At 41.0% G+C, this 19,164-nt stretch overlaps 2 protein-coding genes across 2 annotated transcripts; both read right to left on the bottom strand.

Moving 5' to 3' along the window:
• Positions 1–1,037: 1,037 nt before the first annotated feature.
• NR0B2 (nuclear receptor subfamily 0 group B member 2) lies at positions 1,038–4,806 on the bottom strand. The gene is made up of 2 exons (XM_007425874.4): positions 4,100–4,806; positions 1,038–2,215 (listed from the first exon to the last, which is right to left on the bottom strand). Exons 1-2 carry the CDS (start codon positions 4,626–4,628, stop codon positions 1,974–1,976), a joined length of 771 nt encoding a protein of 256 aa, XP_007425936.2. The 5' UTR covers positions 4,629–4,806; the 3' UTR covers positions 1,038–1,973.
• Positions 4,807–6,217: 1,411 nt separating this feature from the next.
• NUDC (nuclear distribution C, dynein complex regulator) lies at positions 6,218–18,415 on the bottom strand. The gene is made up of 9 exons (XM_007425865.4): positions 18,215–18,415; positions 15,092–15,169; positions 13,026–13,229; positions 12,728–12,814; positions 12,257–12,370; positions 11,321–11,515; positions 10,824–10,907; positions 9,524–9,642; positions 6,218–7,609 (listed from the first exon to the last, which is right to left on the bottom strand). The coding sequence occupies exons 1-9, from the start codon at positions 18,308–18,310 to the stop codon at positions 7,558–7,560; spliced, it is 1,029 nt and encodes a 342-aa protein (XP_007425927.1). The 5' UTR covers positions 18,311–18,415; the 3' UTR covers positions 6,218–7,557.
• Between the last annotated feature and the right edge of the window lie 749 nt (positions 18,416–19,164).

Genomic DNA, 19,164 nt, shown 5'->3' with positions numbered 1-19,164 from the left:
CACCTGACAGGAAGAATAATACCATAGTACAGTAGTGTTCCCACCACCACCACCACCAATTCCCCAGTGGATTTGTTGAAAGGGAAGGTGCCAAGTACAAATTGGACTCCACAGAGGGGGCTCATTAAAAAGGACTATCAATGGAGACCACCTCTCCTTCAAGACTTGCCCTCGGAAGGGATAGAGATTGGTCCTTGCTTTCCTGCCATATGTGGGGTGGGGGATAAAAAAGCATAGGAATCCCGCCAGCTGGGGTTTATGGTAATGCCTGTCTGGACAGAACTCTTGACTCCCCTCTTGCCAAGAGGAATGGATTGAAATCCAGCAGCAGTTTCATAAGCCAGCTTCAGTTCCAGCCAGTTTCAGCATGGGAGATGATCAGCTGAAGGCTAATGTGTGGAAGAGTCCTTAGTCCAGCCATCTGAAGTTTTATAAAACAAACATGGTTTGGCACAATATGGAAACTCCAATATAAATTGGAAAGGGCCTTGGGGCCCATTTATTAGAAATCTAGAAGTAGAAAATTTTGTCTAACCATCCTGAAAGACTTCAGCCAGTAAGAGGTCACCACCTCAAGGAAAGTCACTCCATCGCCAAACTGCTTTCTAACATTCCTCCATCTATTCCTGCCCTTTGGGAAAGCAAAGAAGAAATCTTGACCCTCTTATGACAGCTCAAGCATCTCGCTATTATGTTCCCTTCAACCTCCTCTCCTTCAGAGTAAACATAGTCATGGTCTTTGACCTTTCTTCAGAGAACCTGTTTGCTGTACCACTGACCTCCTTTTCTGAAACCACTAAAATAATGCCTATTGAAATCCAGAACTGGACACATAAGTCTTGGTTTTGGCTTAGGAGCTTGTGTCAGCCATTTTGATTTATTTATAGTTTAGCTTTATGGGCAAATCTAACTAATTGTGGCTTATTTGATAAACATGGTTAAGCAAATCGTGGGTTAGGGCAACCTTTGAACCTAGACATCATGTTAAATTGGTAATATATATCCTTTCATTCTTATTAATAGACAGTCACTGAACAAACTGCAAAACCTTTTATTTCTTTTTTTCCTTAAAAAATAATAACTTAGCATGTCTTACTACATACAAATCACAAAAAATACCTGCTCACAAAATACTAACATTGGAATCAAGCAGGAAAATGATGAATAGTGTAAAATGATATTTTCTGACCTTAGCTCTCCTCAATGCACAAATCTTTTATATAAAGTCAGGATGCATGAAAATAAAGTATCTGCACCTGAAGATTGGAATGTATGACTTTGTAGGTCAATATTTTTATTTTAAAAATTATTCAGTTGCATTTTTGTAAGTCCATATCCTTTTTAGGAGCTGGGAGAAGTTGGATGTATTCTGAAAGACCAGAAGACTCTTTTTTACTGGGAAATCCTGGGATCATGGTTTGGGAGGGAAGGTGTGGAATATGTCCCAGCCAATGGCAGTTCCCAGGAGTCTTTCTGTAGGGAAGACATCCTTACAGAAACTGAACTTTGAAACCAAAACCAATATAAATGAAGTAAAAGTCAATACTGTATGCCTCACTTTGGAGCCGCAGGCACGTTTGAGTAAGATTGGTTCAGGCAGGGCTTTTCTTCCATAACTACTGTAGTGGCAATTGGTGTCACTGAGCACCCAGGACTTGGCACAATTTACGGTGCCAATACATTTGCTACAAATGCTGCTACTCCGGCACAGGAGTTACCTACTCCAAACTCCCTGCTACAAGTGCCATACTTCACAGGGCTTGGGTGCATGTTGCATTCTTGTCCAGAAAAAAAAGTAGGAATTTGCTCGCTAGCACCCTCTTTGCTTGCAAAATGGCTGCTAAGATGCTATGCTTTTGTCCCTTGCGTGTTCCAAAATTAATTGCGTATTCTCTTGGAATTGAACACCAAGCAAAGTATGTGCTGCCTGGCCCAATAGCAGTTTCTGCATGAGGATGTTAGGGTTACACAAACTATTTCGTCAGCAGCATTTCTGTTAAAAGCTCAAGAATGTCTGTCTTTCCAATGATGGGTTGGAAGAAAAGGTCTGTAATGAGAGCTGGAGGAATGGATCTCAAGGAGGAGGAACTCAGCAGGACTCTGGCAAATCGACCTTGATCTTCCAAGTGGAGAAGCACCAGGACTTGTTGGAGTGCTTGTTGAGCTTCTCGCTGGAGGCTCTCAATGTACGAGGAAGCCCTGAGACCTGGAATGTCTGGGGGGGTGGGCAGACAGAGAGAGAGAGAAGAGAAAATCTCAAATGAACCACAGACTCCTTGAAAAGGTAAACTGATTTCCCACATTTGCATTGTGATAGAAGATTAAATTATGCAAAATTAACCCGTTAGAATTAGAGTTAGAATAGCTTAATTATTTATTCCTCAGTTTTTGTAGGCAATTGCTGTGCCTCATTTACCGACTTCTATGAGAGGTGCAGCCCATATCATTCTCCATCTTACAACTCTTCTCCATTTCCCCATCTTTTCCTTCCTTCCCAGAAAAAAAAAATCCATTAAGGAAGAAACAGAAACACCTTTGGAGGAGGTGGCTCCACAAAATGGAAGTTTTTATATTAAACCTATCAGGGTTCTATCCTGGTTCTCTTGCTTTTTAACATCATCATGAAGCCACTACACATTGATTATATGCTACAGGTTATTGTGTGACTCCCATTAACATTTCCACATAGCAGTTAATGGTGGGGTTCCCCTAAAAATCTGTCTACCGGTGGGTAAACTGAATGAAGGATAAACTGAGTAAACTAAAGCTGAATTCAAATAAAATAGAGGTGCTTATAATTCTAGGAATGATAGATCTTCCCCTGCTGAAGGGAGTTACAGTCCAGAAGGATCAGGTGTCCAGTTTGAGAGTGGTTGAGAATATCACAGCAATAAATATAAATGTCCACTAATGGGATTGTTTGATTAGTTGTATCTGGGTGCCAGTTGGAAAGAGCTGATGACAAAGGTTTGCCAATCAGTGGGTGGGTAGAATGGGTGAAAGGTTTATTCTTAAGATAAAAAGTACTCTAGATTTTTGAAGTTGGTAACTAAAATTGTTGGGGTGCTGCACTTTTTATGATAGATGCTGTGAAATGTTGCATTCTGTATCTTTTCATCTATATCCCCTTGAAAAATGCTCACAATTTTTCAGATATTTAGTATCTGATACAGTACTTGGTTTCCAACAAGAAAAAAGTGGCTCTATAATCCTACCCCAGAACTTCCACCATACTGCAAAAAGGGGACTCCAAAATATTGTATTGAACTTCCTGGATGAAGGAGTTTTGCTTGGACTGGTTGTCAAAAATACTAGAACCCCCTTTTAAATTAGATCATGCAATCTGCAGCTCCATTTAACTTGATAAAAAAGAAACGTCTAATCCCATAAAAAGATGTCCTGATGTAATCAAGTATTTTATGAAAACTGTCACTGTCAAACACAGTATTAAAAAGCAGCTTCCTTTATCCACAAGAAAAAATCCTTCTAAGATCTTGCCTACTATGGTATGTCTCCCCATATTTTAATAAAGAACATTTACATGTGCTCTTAAACATGGAGTGCTTTTGTCCGCAACAAGCTTGCCCTTGCTCAAAGGTCCAATACCACAAACATTCATTAATTTACAGATCAATGAACATACTCTGTCCACGTTGAGCAGTTTTGAGGTTCTCCAGTTTCTTTTCCCCCTAAAAGTGTTTTTTAAGGTGGGTACTTCTAGATATCTTAGTATCAGAGAACTGGAAGGGTCTGTTAGGTCCAACCGCTTGTTCAGTACATGAATTTATATTAAAATATCCTCAACAGATGGCTTACTGTTCTTCTAATGGCAGCACTAGATTCTACTTTGGGTATATAAAGTTTAATACTTGGAGAAAAACAGCACCATAATTTATGATGGTCCCCCCTTATAAAGAGTGGTGGTTTTTTTAAACCAATATACACACTTGACTCACTAAAAGGCATGAAGCTAGCCCAGGCTGCAAGTCTATGGAAGAACACAGCTTGTTTCCCCCGTCAAGTATGTGGAAGAAACAGTTGCGTGAAGTGGGGTCCTCTGTTAGCATTCTCAGGCTATGCACGGGGCCACGGCACTTACCAGGGTTGAAGAGAATTGCACCTTTCAGATAGGCATATTCTTTAGGACTCAAGTCTAGGCTCCAGAAAGAGTTTAAGCAGCACTGGAGGCGCTGCACGCTGGCCAAGGTGGGCTGCACTCGCTGCAGCTCCTGTCTCTTGCACTGGCCATCAAGAAGGATCCTCTCCAGCATGCTGGGGACTGGGGTTTCCATAACCTCAAAGGTCACCATCTCCTGCACCAAGCCTAGAAGGAAAAGGGGAGCCCAGCAGCTGTCCAGCAGTAAGAGCTGGTCTTCCCAAGGCAGGAGCTGGAAAGAAGGCAGATTCTTCATGAAGCTGATGGTTTTCACCAAGACGTCAGAAGCTGCCTGGCAGGTGGCTTGTGGGGTCTGAAGGCAAACAGTGCGGCGCTTGTGGCACAAGCAGCGCTGTTGGGAAGAGCCACGGCTACTCTTGTGGGGAGTCAAGTTCTCGCTGAGGAGGGTGTAGAGAATGGCATTCTCGTTTTCCTCAGGATGGCACGGACACTTCTCGTACTCCATATTCATGCGCTCTACAAAGCCTACTCACTTGGTACTGTGAAAGCAAGGGCTTTCCTCCCACCTGCTGCTTGAGCAGGTGTCCAGCCCTTCAGCTACAGCACCTTCTTGTTGCTCTGGGGCTTCTTTCGTCCTTTCCTTGGCTGCTGTCATCTCTGCTTATAAGGCTCCTGAAAGGGTGAATAAATCCACCCACTTCAGCAGCCTTGACCTCCCTTTGACGAGCAGCAGCAGTTCATTGAAAAACAAGGCTGCCCCGGGCTGATTGGTTAGAAAGAAATCAAGTCTCCACGTGGCTCAGAGGACCGTTTTCTCAATGAAGGTGCCAGAAGACTTGGACCTTAACTGGATCGCTCGTATCAGTATAAACAAAGTCATTAACCCAGCCTGTACCATGGCACCAAGGCTTCAAGTCTGTAATTAGGCTGCAGGAAATGATAGGGGTCACTGCCAAGGAGTTCACATAAACCACACATGCTTACATCCAGCAAAGACAGTCCAGTGCAAACAGCTCATAAAGTTCTAGCCTTGGAATAAGCAACCTGGAAGTCAAATAATCTAAAGATTGTTTAGCTCAGACAGCTGCTCTTGGCTAATCATGGAGAGAGAAGGGACAAAAATGAGCCAATGAGTTCACCGTGCCTAAAGTACAGCATGGTGTCTCCCATGGAGGAAACACTGGAAATGTATAGCATGTTAGTTTTCTACTTAACACAAATTCAGGTCAAACAGAGGCACCAGAAAGTCCAGAGCAGTAGCAAGGGCAGGTACCAAATTGTTTAATTGTTACCTATGGTTTCTCAACAATGACATTTCCAACAAACTTTTTTGGGGGGGGGGAGCAAAGTTGCAGGCAGATTTTCCCTTCCCCACTTTTTTTGTTTGCTCCCTTATGAGAAGACATCAAACAAGTAGAAGATAGATAATTCTTCTATAGGATAATCAAATGTTCCACAATCAACTTTTCTCTATGTAGCATTTATACACATTACTATGTTGAGGAAAGCCCTGCTAGGACCTCGTTGCCAAGGACTAGAGGACAACTGAGGTCTAAAGCTGAGCAGATTACAAGAATTGTGCAGAGGCAATTAATACCACTGTCCCATGGCAGAAAACACACTGTGTAGCAACCCAGATTCAAGGGAAAAGGGGAACCTGGAGCACACACAGGCACACCACACCACTTGATACCAATAAATCAAGCACATTTTTTCCTTAGGTCATTGACCTGCACAGCCTGAGAAGAAACTAACAATCGGCAGCTTCTAGCCGGGAGAAACACCAAAGTATGTTAAATATCTGACAGGCCGGAGCTGATGGAAATTGACTTTTTTTTCCTCCAGCCTTTTCAATCCTCCAGATGTGGTAGAATTGCAAGGCCCAGTTCCCAGCCTAGAACCAATAGCCACGGAGGCTTGGAATTCTGAGATCTGTATTCCCAAAACTTCTAAAACACATTGCTGTGGGTTACCCAAAGTATATGTATCTCCTCCAGCTTATATATGCATTGCTAGAGGCTATCTGGTATCTTGGAAGTGACCCTATATTCCACTGTTGGCCTTTCTTCACTGGAGTAAAAGAACAACAACGGACAAATGTATTAATTGAAGAGAGCAGAAAGGTACAGAACAGTTTATTTAGAGCTGCTATTTATCTTGGATAGCTTGCTCCTGGGTACTCTGATGACAGTTTGACAACGCATGAAAGCATCACCTTTTTAATCATGCATGCACAATACAAGCTATTTGTAAGCAACAGAAGAGAACTAAATATTCTTGATTGACATGTCCAATGCTGAAAGGAACACATCTGGTAAGGTGGGTAGCTCATCTTCAGCAGGCCAGAGACATGCTTCTTGCTCATTATGTCCCTTTTAACAGCGGAAGAGCCTTAGTTACCGCTGGCGTATCATTTTCTGATGTCAGCACAGTTCATGAGATTGACTTAAGGTGAGCACAAGTCAGTCTCTTTGAAGGAGTCAGTAATATAACCATCTCCCAATTGCCCTTAATTTTGGATTTGTAACTCCCCAAGCCCAATATTGCAACAGAAGCAATAAAGCATTTTGTAGATCCTCAAACTTTTGAGTCTATTCCCACCAAAGCTCTGAGATAAGTTACAACATGGTCTAGGAGAAACAGCTGAGGACAGAAACATTTAGAGGAATGAAAATAAGACCAGCATCTCAGATTATTAAGGATCTTAGCATTCTTGCGATCTATTCCAAATCCTGGACAAATGTACATTGTCTCCAAGCTTAACTACTTAAGTTTGCAGTGTTAATTCTGAAATAAATAGTACTGACTGGCAAAGACATGGATTTGGTATGAATCTGCTCTCCATGCTTTCACTGTAACATCTAAATGGCAACCTGTACATACCCAGCACACACATTCCTGCACTGCTGCACCTTGGAGTTGATGGCTCAAATGGAACAAGCAACAGATGCTTAAAGATTGTCAGTGTTTCTTTTGATTCTGAAGCCACTCTCAGTATTGTTATATGGAGTTATATCTGTATAGTGGTTGCTTGGTTTGAAACAACAACAACAAAAAAGACTGATGGTATTTTTAAGACAAGACTTCCAGCCCTTTATTTAGGAGCAGAAGCTGGGGGACAGAGAATGGTCAAAGATGAATATCAACTTCAGATTTTCAAAAAAATTTTTTAAATACCTTCCCAAATTTTCCAAAACTAAGAAAAGCCCAGGGGAAAGTAGCTATTTTGTAATACAGCTCCCATTTGCTTCAATCCTTCCTCTCCCTAAAATATTGTCTTACAAAGATGAAGGACAGACTTCACCAGGACAACTATTTTTTTAACCCAAAAATGGGGTGATGTGAATATCTGCATCATCCCAAAGGAAAAGGTACATAATTTTTTGCTGTTTAAAATTTAAAAGTTTGTCAGGAAAGGAGAAAGAAAGGGGACAATTGTATTAGTTGAATTTTGCTTTGGAAAAATCCATTTCTGGATGCTGTTCCATGAACCTGTAAAAAGAAGAAAAATGCATATTAGTTGACAGAAATAAAGAGCATCAATACCTAAGGCCCTACCCCCCCCAAAAAAAGCATTAAATTGGAAGGAAATAGTTTCTAACTGTTGATGTTAGGTAGTTTGGCTGCTGCATATAAAGCAGGGTCTCGGCAAAGATACATCAGAAAGATAATGCCCAACTTTATTACGTAATAAGGGAAATCTAGTTTGAGAGAAAACTCTTTTTTTTAAGCAAACTCTCTGGAAGGAAAACAGCTTTCAAAATGCAGGTAGTGGCCAGTCCAGGCAAAAGCAATAAAAGCTATAGTAATTGCCATTTTGTAAGGTCCGTAAGCTACCACCGTGGCATTACTGGCCATGATCTATGTAGAATCACATCAGCTCTCTCCTTCACATTATCAGTAAAATTGCCCCATTAAGGAGCATAACAATTGTTGCCTGCATCAGCAATGACAAATCAATCAAATATGCCCTTAGGAACCATCAACTTCAGGTCAAACATGAATTTTCCATTGCAGGCAAATATTCCTGTTTGTGCACTAAGAATGCCATCACTTGAAGGAAGATTTCTTACTAGGGCTTTTTAGAAGTCACATTCCTCAGAAATAGTAATAACCATCACAATTATCTCAGCAATGCTATCTAGCACTATTAGATCACGTTTAGTACTTACAGTACTATTTTCAACCTTTAACCACTTTTATAGTGAGTTTAATTCTTGGAGTTTATATAATTGGCAGAGTTCATACAATTACATTTATGCAAAACCAGGATAAAGCTCTCATTTTATAGAAAGATACTGAAGGCTTTGCCCCATAACCTTTCCACTAAAACACACATGGAAACAGGGGCATGGAGATACTCAAAGAACTGACTCCAATTTACTAAAGCTCAGTGTACATGGATTTCACTGGTCACTTAAAAGCACATCATTTTTTTCAGCCAAATCATTTTACTTATTAATATGTTGTTTAGCCAACATACTGAGAGGACACCTATGACTATTCCATGGGGTTACTTTTCCACACTGTATCTGAAAACTGTACCCAGAAGAAGGGGCAAAGGGTAAAGTTTTAGAACTAATTGACAAATTAAGAATATTGATTGCTGGAGCCGAATGGCACTTCTCCAAGATTTCTTAATGAGCCAATCTGTGAAATAGCTGAATTATTAACTAAGAACACCCTCAATGATATCACAGGCAGTGGAAAGAATTAAGACCCAAAGAAGAGTCGCGGTGGAGAGCTTGGAAGGAGAAGTAAGGCAAACAGCTCATGCCTTGGTTGACTGATAGGGCTAAAATGCAGCGCAAGAACAAAAATCATAAATTTTCTGTACAACATGGCTTGTCTGAATCAGTCACTACTGATACCAGAAGAGGCATTATATCCAAGCCTTGACATTGTGCCTATGGAGATTAGCCAGGGAAACAGACAGAAATTGCCACTACTTCTGGCTTTATCCTTTTCTTCTGCTTGTGCCATTCAGAATGATTGATGAAAAGCATTTGCCTTTTAGTTACCCTGTTCCCAACCTGAGTGCAGGGAGCATCACCCTATCTGGCCTTAAAAGGGGAATTACTCACAGAAGCTTCTACTGAGATCTCTGTCAAGCAGGGCAGTAAAACCATAAAATCCGTGATTGTCTAGTGAGCGTTGTCTTATCAGACTTTGAGGCACATGGAGATTAGAGGCAGAGACACCACGTCATAGTTCAAGCCGAGATGGTACTGCCTGGTTTCTTAGCCTCTACACAGCACTTACTTGCTGGACTGTCCTTATAAACGAGCCACTTCTCACCACAGAGCCTTCCCCCTATTAAAAGACTCAAAAGAGGCAAGTCTGTTCTTGGCTGGAAAACAAGCTTTTGCTCCTTTCTTCACACAGTGTAAAACTGGCCTTACTCACTTTTTTAGTATGTCCTGCTTCTTTTGCTCATCAGATGTGGGAAGCCCCATTGATTTTTGCCGCTGATCATACATCATTTTTTCTACCATGCTGCGTGTTTCACTATCCAAGTCTGATAGCTTGGAAATTGAAAGAAAGATATTAGAGAAATACATATTAATTTGATAAATTTGTAGCTCACTTTCTAGAGAAGACTTTTATATACCATTTAATAAAGAAACACTGATATCACTTGTATAAACAGCAAGGTAAGATTGTTTCTCTCTGGTCCCACAATCACCAAAACTGTCTTCTGCCCTATTCCTTGGTTTTCACTGCTGTATATTCAGCAGCAGCAGCAGCAGCAGCACCTCATCAAGGCCTCTGAAGAAGAGCTTCAGAGAGCATGCAGTTGAAACTTACTAAATGTTTGAAGGAGGAAGTCTTTGCTTGCCAGGAGCAGCATATAAAAAAAGAAGCTAATGCTTGCTTAGGAAAACACATTAGATTGTAGTTTAAAAAAAATGGTTTGCCATTCCTTTCTTCTTGGATGTTTGGAAACTACAGCCCTGGAAAGGTTTCCCATCCAAGTACTAACTGTAAAGGAATTCAGAGCTGACCTTGGAGAGGGTATGAGTCAGCTGTTAAGCAGGGACTTGGAGAAGCCATTACATTGGCTTTCAAAATCCTGTTAATAAACCCTACAGCAATAGCATAACATTCCTGGAATCTCCAGTGTCTGTTTGCTGCCCTGGCCTACTTCAGAGGGCTACCAAAGGGCTACCAAAAAGGAATCCTGACTGAGAGGGTCAGCCAGATGCTGTCATTTGCTGAAACAGACTGTGGTTACAATTTAATAATGTAACTGATTCCATTGTGTGCTGCTAACAATTAATTTTTCAACAGAGCTTGCAAGTCTGTGAAATACAGTGACACTAATCCTTCTCAATCACAGAAGGGTAACCTGAGGCCTACAGACAGCACATGTTTCCCTACTTTCCTCTGAATCCTGGGTGGCAGACCCACTTTTAATCCATAGCCTGCTGAGCAGCAGGGATCTGCTCCACCCTTGTTCATATTACAGCTGGGATCACTCCTATTTCCAGTGGTCATCACAAGGGGTGGAGGAGGTGGCAAAGGTGAGGGTCTCGCCCATGCCATGATCCCTGACAATCTGTGTGTGTGAAGAGTGTGCATGCCTAGGTTACACCTACAGCCACCAAGGCTGCCAATCCATGTCAGAAGTGAAATATCTACATTTGGACCACAAATGGTTAAGCAGCATTAATTTAAAACAAAACCTGACCAAAGAATCACTCACTTTTGAATTCTCAGGGTTAATTTTCTTGGTGTTAATCTCCGGGTCTGTTTGGACTAACTTGTTCCACCATTCCATCTTGTTGATCTAGAGTGAAAAAAGAAATAGTATTGTGTAGAATATATGTGGGGCAACTTCTTTGGATGTGGCATATGCATTAGGGACTCAACATTTTTTATTTTTCTTGCAAAGATGGCAAGATAACATATTCTTCTGTCTCATCACAATATTACTGTATACATCTTACTTGGAGTACTAGGTATATTCTATTAAAGAGATACTAGATCAGTGTTTCCCAACCTTGGCAACTTTATGTTTGGACTTCAACTCCCAGAATTCCCCAGCCAGCAGGTTAGCTGGAGAATTCTGGGAGTTGAAGTCCAGACATCTTAAAGATGTGAAGATTGAGAAGCACTGTACTAGATACAAAACAATCAGCACATATGAGAACTCTTGCAAAATCATCCATTAACTAAAATCCCGAATTATTTGCTTTTTACCTTTTCCAAGTGCACAGTGACTATTTTTCCATCCTCAATCAGCCATGAGCTCTCCTCCACCTTCACCTCATTGTATAAGTCTCCATCAATCACTGGGGGATGGCCCTTCAGGCCCACCTTCAGATGGCGCCTCTGTATATCAACCACCATATCTTTTCCCTTCAGTCTGAAGGCCACATCAAATGGGATGGCCAGCTAGAGAGAACAGGAAGAGAGAACAATGAATTCTTCCGGAAAACCTCAGGTAGGGAAGACGTGCAGATCAGAATTAATAAAATCCTAGGGTTGGAAGGGACCTTGGAAGCCTTCTAGTCTAACTTCCTGCCCAGGGCAGGAATCCTCAAACCAACAGAAATGGCTTTATCTGAAAACTTCCAGTGATGAAGCACCCATGATTCAGGAGACAGGCTGTTCCATTGCTTGATAGTTCTCATGGTCAGGAAATTCCTTATTTCAAGTTTCAACAGCACTCTGTAATCCGCTGGTTCTTGTCCTACCCTCAGGCACCAGAGGACACTTCCCTGTGACAGACTTTAGTATTGGAAAACTATCACCATGTCCCCCCTTAGCCTTCTCTTCTTTAGGATAAACATATCCAGTTATTGAACCATTTTTCACAGGATTTAGCCTCCAAACTCCTTACCATCTTTGTTGCTCTTCTCTGCACTTATAACAATCTATTTCATTACAGTTCTGTTTCCTGTTCTATTTCCGACACAGAACAGCTTTCTATGGCCAACTCTCTTTTAGTGAAGTGAAACACCTATTCCCTATTTAGTCGATTTCCAAGATCAAATCCCTCTATTTTTTCCTTATTATCCAAAAGAGACCCACCTGATTATGAATCAAAATTAAATATTTCACTGATTCAGTCCCCTCATAACAAACAGATGCTATTAGGTAAAACTTAGTATGTGCTTCAAAATCTACACTTACATCCAGTTCAGAGAGGGTCTGTGTCCACCTGTAGTTTGGCAGGTCTGCTCCATTTCCAGAGTTTGGTTTGAGTTTGCCTTTGTCCTTCTCATCTTCCTCTTCTTCATCGGTATCCTTATACAACACAGGCAGTGTACACAAAATGCTTCTCAGAACTTTTTAGTGGGGGATTTTTTCTGTTTACTGCATTATTTATATAGCTGGCAATTCAGGCAGTCTACATGTATATAGTTCAACTTTCTTAAATGTCTACTCTGCTTAAGAAGCCAGGTTTTAAAGATACACTGCAAGGGCCCTTTTGCCCAAAGCCAATCTGGAGATCCTCTGGCATCTACCTGAATAAATCCTAGAATTTCACATTGTATTTACTATATTCTGGCTAACATACTCCTTATTTTCAGCAATGAAATAGCAAACAGAATAGCAATCATCATTTGTGGCCAGCAACTAAAATCTTGAAAAATATATTACTTGCTTGCTGGACTCAGGAGATTCCATTGGATTTTCAACAGACTTGACAGGCATGTTCTTGGCCTCATTTTCTTTCTTCTCTTTGTTCTGTTTCAAAAGAGTAATACCTCCATAAGCCCCATTTTATTTGTGATAAGCACATTTAAGTATTGTTTACAAATAGTAGTAATCCCGCATCTTCAGTCATATGCAATACAAATGGTAGCACTGAATGGACCACGTAAAAATCAAATTGGGGAATTTCCAAATACATAGCAGCCATATTATGCCCCACCAATATAGTGAACCAGATTTACACCTGGTCTATTTCCAGTTGCAATCTTTCTGCCTCTTCATCAGTGAGCTCCTTAATCCTTGGCTCGCTGTCTTCCTGTTTAGTTTCTTTGGCAAGTTTAGCGGCTCGTTCTGCTTTTTCCCGCTGCTCTGCCTCTTGACGGGCCTTCTTCTCTTTCTGTGCCTTCTGAGCAAGTTTGTTGTGGCGACTGAAAGTCTCTGTGATTAACTGACGTGAGAGAATAGAAAAGTAGTTTAATTTTCTAAAGACTGAATTGGCCTTATCGTTCTCAGTTACCTAAGCTGCAAAAATGACCTCAAGTCAAGTGCCATACCTGGTGACTGCATCCATGCTGTTTTCTTGGCAGAGATACAGAAGTGAACAAAAAGTAGACCTCTTTCAAAAGGAAGACCTGCTCAGGATCACTCCCCCATCTTTAATATTTTATAAATGCTCTGATGAGGGGAATCAGGATTGATATTTAAAAGGTTAAAACTATTACCCAAATTCTAAAACTCTTCCAATTTTTTTTTACAGGGAGCTAAATGCATGAGGTCTGTAAAGTTAATTTGGGGAAGACAAAGATTCACATTCACTACTGGTTAAAATGTTATTTCTTCCTCCAAGAAGGATTGTAACAGGAAACACAGATGTTGAAAGTTTTTTACAAAATAAGACTTATCTGCCCCTTTCCCAAGAGTCCACAGTGAGAATGAACAGGGCTACCTTTGTCCACAGTTTAGAGGAGTCCTGAGGGTCAGGGCTACAGTGTGTTTGCTCCAAGCGGTGACACAATCATTTGACTGCACAACTGGCTTAATTTCAAGGGTTCCCACTGATGGGTGACCTACGCAGCTACTGCAGGAGCCATGGGCCATGAACAGAAGCACTGAAATTGGTAACGCATAATCTATTTTGCCCTTTGGACAGTGACATGTTGGAGACGTATGCCAACTTATGACCTTGTCTACTGCCACCAATTTGAAAAAAGGACAGGAGATGAGCACTCTTTAAGTGGTGAACAACTGAATATCTCAGCCCTAATGTATGAGCCTAGTAATTGCTGGCTTACTCACATAACAGAAAATCTGATTTCAGATTCTAGTGACCTTATTCCCTACTTGGAATACTCATTTTACTAGTTTAGGGAGCAAACAGATTTTAAACAGCAGTATTCTAGATACTTCCCTTATTGCACATAATTCCCTAACTTCTGCTGCCCTACAGCCCCTATAGGTTGCTTAATTCCCCAGGATTTAAATACACACATATAGCTGTAAGGATCACTTTCCAATTTCCTATATCAGCTTTACAAACAGACTCTGATTGAAGACAAAAAGTATGAGCCAACACTGTAAATCACTCAGAGAATGCAAAAGCCACTTTTGAAAGGCTTTATAAGTAATTATAGTATGCAGAAGAAATATATAAAATGGCTTGAGCATATTTTTAAAATCTAAATTTTATAAATGAAATATTCTATTTAAACTGCTCATTCATTGTATTGAATGGATAACAAGTAAATCTTTTTTTAAAAATCACAAAGCATTATTTGGAACACTTACAGAAGACTTGTTAAAAAATAAAAAAACATGATGTGTCATATTCCCCCATCACTATATCAGTGAAACAGTGATTTGGAAATGGAGAGTGATTTGGATCACGCACAACATTTCACATAATCGGGTTAGAGAAACTCTGCTCTTTGGGAACAAGCCACTGTTGAAGAATTGGACTTAGTACTTTCTAGGAGAGAACAAACAAAGTAAACTGATATTATTGATCCTTAGGTGTCTGAGTCAGGCCAATATGTTTTTGACATGCTAACTTTTCAACTAGCCTTTGGTCAAAGCTTAACCAAACAAAATGAACCCAAAACATCTAATATTGTCATACTCCGAAATAAACCTGTTCAAATAAGGTCAGGCATAACTTAAAGTGGCCTCTCCAGGTTCTTTCCAGAGCCAGCAACTGAATGGAATGGAATTGCACCACAGCAAAATCAAGGAAAATTGGAGATTCAAAAGCACAATGTGGGAAATATTTCAGTCTTCCTTAAAGAGAAATTCTCTATAAGCCAAATCACATACCTTCTCAGCAGCACCTTCTCCTCCTCCTACAAAGAAATCAGTTTTGCGTCTCAGGAAGCTGAAAAAGGTGTTCACAAGCTGTAAGAAACAAAAGTAGCATAATCAAGGGGTAACAAGTTCACATTACAAGCTACATTTTGAACATATTCTTTTATATAAAAAAAAACAACGCCATATGAAGTGACCCACCTACTCAAGTTGCTTGTGGAGAGCCAGTTTGGTGTAGTGGTTAAGGTGTTGGAGTCAAAACTGGGAGACAGTGAGTTTTAATCCCCCCTTAGGCAGGAAAACTGAATGGGTGACTTTAGCCATTCTTTCTCAGCCCAACCTACCTCACAGGGCTGTTATGGGAAAAATAGGAGGTAGGAGCATTATACATGCTATCTTGAGTTGTACAAAAATAAAGGCAGGATACAAATATCCTAATTATCATCATTAATGTAGGGTGCGTTTGTCTGTATTAAGAGGGTCAAAGACTAGATAATATAAACAATGTTATTGTTTTGCTAATACTAATGATTCAATTATTCTTCTGTCCCCAGGACACAATCTTGAATAAACTACTCCAGAATCAATTGTGCAGAAAGGAAAATGAAGCAAAGAAACCAGTGATCTGGCTATAGAGAATTGGTCTCTGTTGTCCATTCACTTTGATGATAGGATTAAAGGAACAGCTACACCTAAACAGTGTCATCATTTAGCCCCTGATAGAGTAGTCAGCCTACCAGGTGGAAATGCTTTCCCATGCTTGTTCTAACAGACCAGTTGATCCTAATTGTTGATTTTAATTGAAATGGCATAAGTAAAAGTAGTATTGCACGTAACTGCATTAAAAACTCAACTGCTAATCCATAATTATTTGAGATAGCTTGTGCAGAAGAACTTAAATCTTATATTAAGGTAGAGTAGTAAAATTTCTTGCAAGATGACTTTAAAGTTTTAGTTGCTGAGTCATGGTTTCAATGACATGCTACATTTTCATCTCCTGGTTAATTAATCTGCTTCCACTGGTAAGAGGATCAAGTCAACAGGAAAGGACTTTGTATGGCACCATTCAACCTGTGAACTGTATGTCAGGATTTTCTGGTATTCTACTTTATAAATCTGTAAAGAGTTCCATGTCTATTACTTACCAATTTTTTGCTATTATATTTGCCTGAGGCCTTTCAGCAGTGGGATATTCTATAGCATTATTGCTGTGTGAAGAGGTATTTCCTTTCATCATTATCAAGACTTTAGCGAGCCTTAGGTAAAGGCAAACCCTAGTATTACAGAGGAAACGTTTCTATTTTGCTGGGTGACAGGAGAAAGTGGCCAGAAGGTGCCAGAAGACTTTAGTTGGAACCTATTATGTTAAATGAAGTATAAAATGTATTGACAAAATGATCTTATATGAATTTTTATTCACTCCACTATCTTAAGATTTCATTAACAATTTTATACATTTGACAATTTACTTTGTCAAATGTATGAAGACTTCATATGTGTTTGTGTATATGGCAACAATACACACAGAAGTATGCTTGTGCACATATATCGGGACAATTTGCCTTCACTGGGTGGTATGGTTAATGATGCTGTTGTTATGCTGTGAAGATTATTACCTTACATTTTATTATTACTGGATGCAAGTTGCTCAGATCCTTCAGGAATTGAGCAGCACAGAAACTATAACAAATAAGTGAATAAACATTATAGACTCAGTGACACCAAAACATCAAGTGACAGGAAAGAGATTAGGAAGTAAGCAATAGCGGTGTTTTCTAAATGCATAAACTTCAAATGCTGAACTACAACTCCCATCATTCTCCACCAACAAAGCAAATGCCGTGTTATTGGAAGGATGACAGATATATTCTAATACATCTGAAGGGCAGTGGAAAGTTGCATTATATTTGTTAGATTTGTATTTTGCCTTTTCTCCAGGAGTACATAGCAATTCTTCCTCTAATCCTACCCCCACAAATTGTGATGTAGGTTAAGAATGTGTGACTGATCCAAGGTCACTCACTGAGCTTCCATGCCTAAGGATGGACTTGAACTTGCATCTCCCAATCTCTGTCCAACACTTTACCGGTATAACATGTGTGCTCTCAATGACCCCTACAGTACACAAACACAGAATTAGTTAAATGCAAATTCCAATCTGCATAAAAAAATAACTGAAAGAGACTAATGGCTATAATAAAATTGCAGGAAAAGAATGCAGATTCATACCAAGAAACAGGTGATTTCTTAATGGCATGGTGTGTTTGCTTCTGACACATTCAACAAACCACAATTAAGCAAGCCATAGCATAATGTGATTTGTAAACTCCATCTCTGTACTGTAGAGTGATCCAGATGATGGCTCTGAACTTGCATTTGGCTCAGAATAGCAGTATTGTACAAATATGAACCCCCACACAGTATGCCCATTTGGGCTATAACTGGTCCAAGGTCAAAAAGAGCTTTAGATTACGGGTAGCCAGGATTCAGCCTCTCAAGAGATCATTCATCAGAAATGTTTTCTGGAACACACTAGAAATTACAGCAGCAACAAATCACAGGAGGAACTGTGCCAGTTTTAAAATGCCACAGAAACCACTAAACCACAACAAAAAGTCTTGCGGCACGTTAAAAAATAGCGCATTTATCCTAACATCGTTTTTTTACCCTAATCCTTTCCAGGAGTGGCCATTCTTTCAAGAACCTTAGTGCCACCGCTTAACATGCATATCTTCAGGGCAGTTCACCCCATACACCCACATTTATCCTCACCTTTCCTGGCTCTCCCTGAATCAGAGATACAAGCTAGAATTCTACATCTTAAATCAGTTTCCAGCATCTCCTACGGATCTTTTCTTCGGTGATTTGTGGGGGCGTTCATTCGGCAGCATCGGCTCGTCCGAGGTCTAATTTCTCTGGGCCCCTTTGCCGAAGAGAAGGGTAGCCCTGCCGCTTATGCCCGGTCAGAGCGACCTCCTCCCTATCCCTGCGTGAGATGCTTCAGGGGGTTCAACAAGGACAACCATCCTCTCCCGCTGAGATTCCGTGAGGGAAGGGAACGACTCCAAGGCGGAGAAGCTCCAAAACGAAGGCCGTTAAGAAGCAAGGACCGCCCGCTCCTGCCCTCCATTTTACCTCACGCACGCCGCCCTGGTGCTGCTGGGCCATGGCGAGCAACATGCCGTCGAACCGCTCCTCGCTGTCGGCAGCCTCTTCCCCGCTAGCCCCCATGTCCGCCTGGATCGCTGGCCGACCTCTCCCCTTCCGTAAGGGCCACTCTCTCCCCTCAGCACGCACCCCTCAGACCGCGGCCGGAAGCGGAAGTGGGACGCATTCTGCCCAACCCGTTCCGGAAAGGTTTTGGCCAACCCTCGAACTCGCCTCTTGATTGGCACCCAGCTCCTTCAATCCGCGCCGAAAGGAAGTCAAAGACGGTCCGTTAATCCCTGTGTTTGGCGTCGGTTGCCATGGTTACCTCCTCCTGCAGGAGGGCCGATGGGAAGACACGCTCGCGGCGGGTGGGAAACGGCGCGCGGGTAGCTGCGCGGATCTGCTGGCCGTTTGCAATAAAATGTCTGAAAAGGATTGACTCGCGCCTTGTGCTTGTTGTATTTGTTACCCCGCTCATTCGCCCCCAGTTCGTTTTCTTCCCCCAGAGCAACTCTGTAAAATGACTGGATGAGGTGGCCCCATTGGTTGTAACATTTAATCCTCTCTCCTAGCCTTTTAATAATAATATTAATGTTTTTAATTGTAGAGTCTCTTTTAGTATTGTTATTGTATGGTTGTTAATTGTACGCCGCCCGGAGTCATGTTTTGTGAGATGGGCGGCCGTATAAATATGATAAAAATAAGCAGAATATGAGCGGATTTAGGTCAACCAGCTCCGTCAAGACTTGGGGTTTGAAGTTGGTGGCTTTTTTTGATTTTTTTTTTAAGGCTTAAAAACAGGTTTTGAAATATGTTTGAAAAGCTGCTCAACACAAGCTATGCTGTGAAAAGTTCCACAAGAGTATTGATACAAATCCCTAGTTCACACACTGAATCTTAAACTAAGCAAATGGGCTAAGTTTGCACAACCTAAC

Source organism: Python bivittatus, unplaced genomic scaffold, assembly GCF_059951505.1.
Source record: "Python bivittatus isolate LINGU-HERP-01145 unplaced genomic scaffold, Pbiv_v1 ctg000310_np1212, whole genome shotgun sequence".
Lineage (NCBI taxonomy): Eukaryota > Metazoa > Chordata > Lepidosauria > Squamata > Pythonidae > Python > Python bivittatus.
This window is presented reverse-complemented; position numbering and strand designations above follow the sequence as displayed.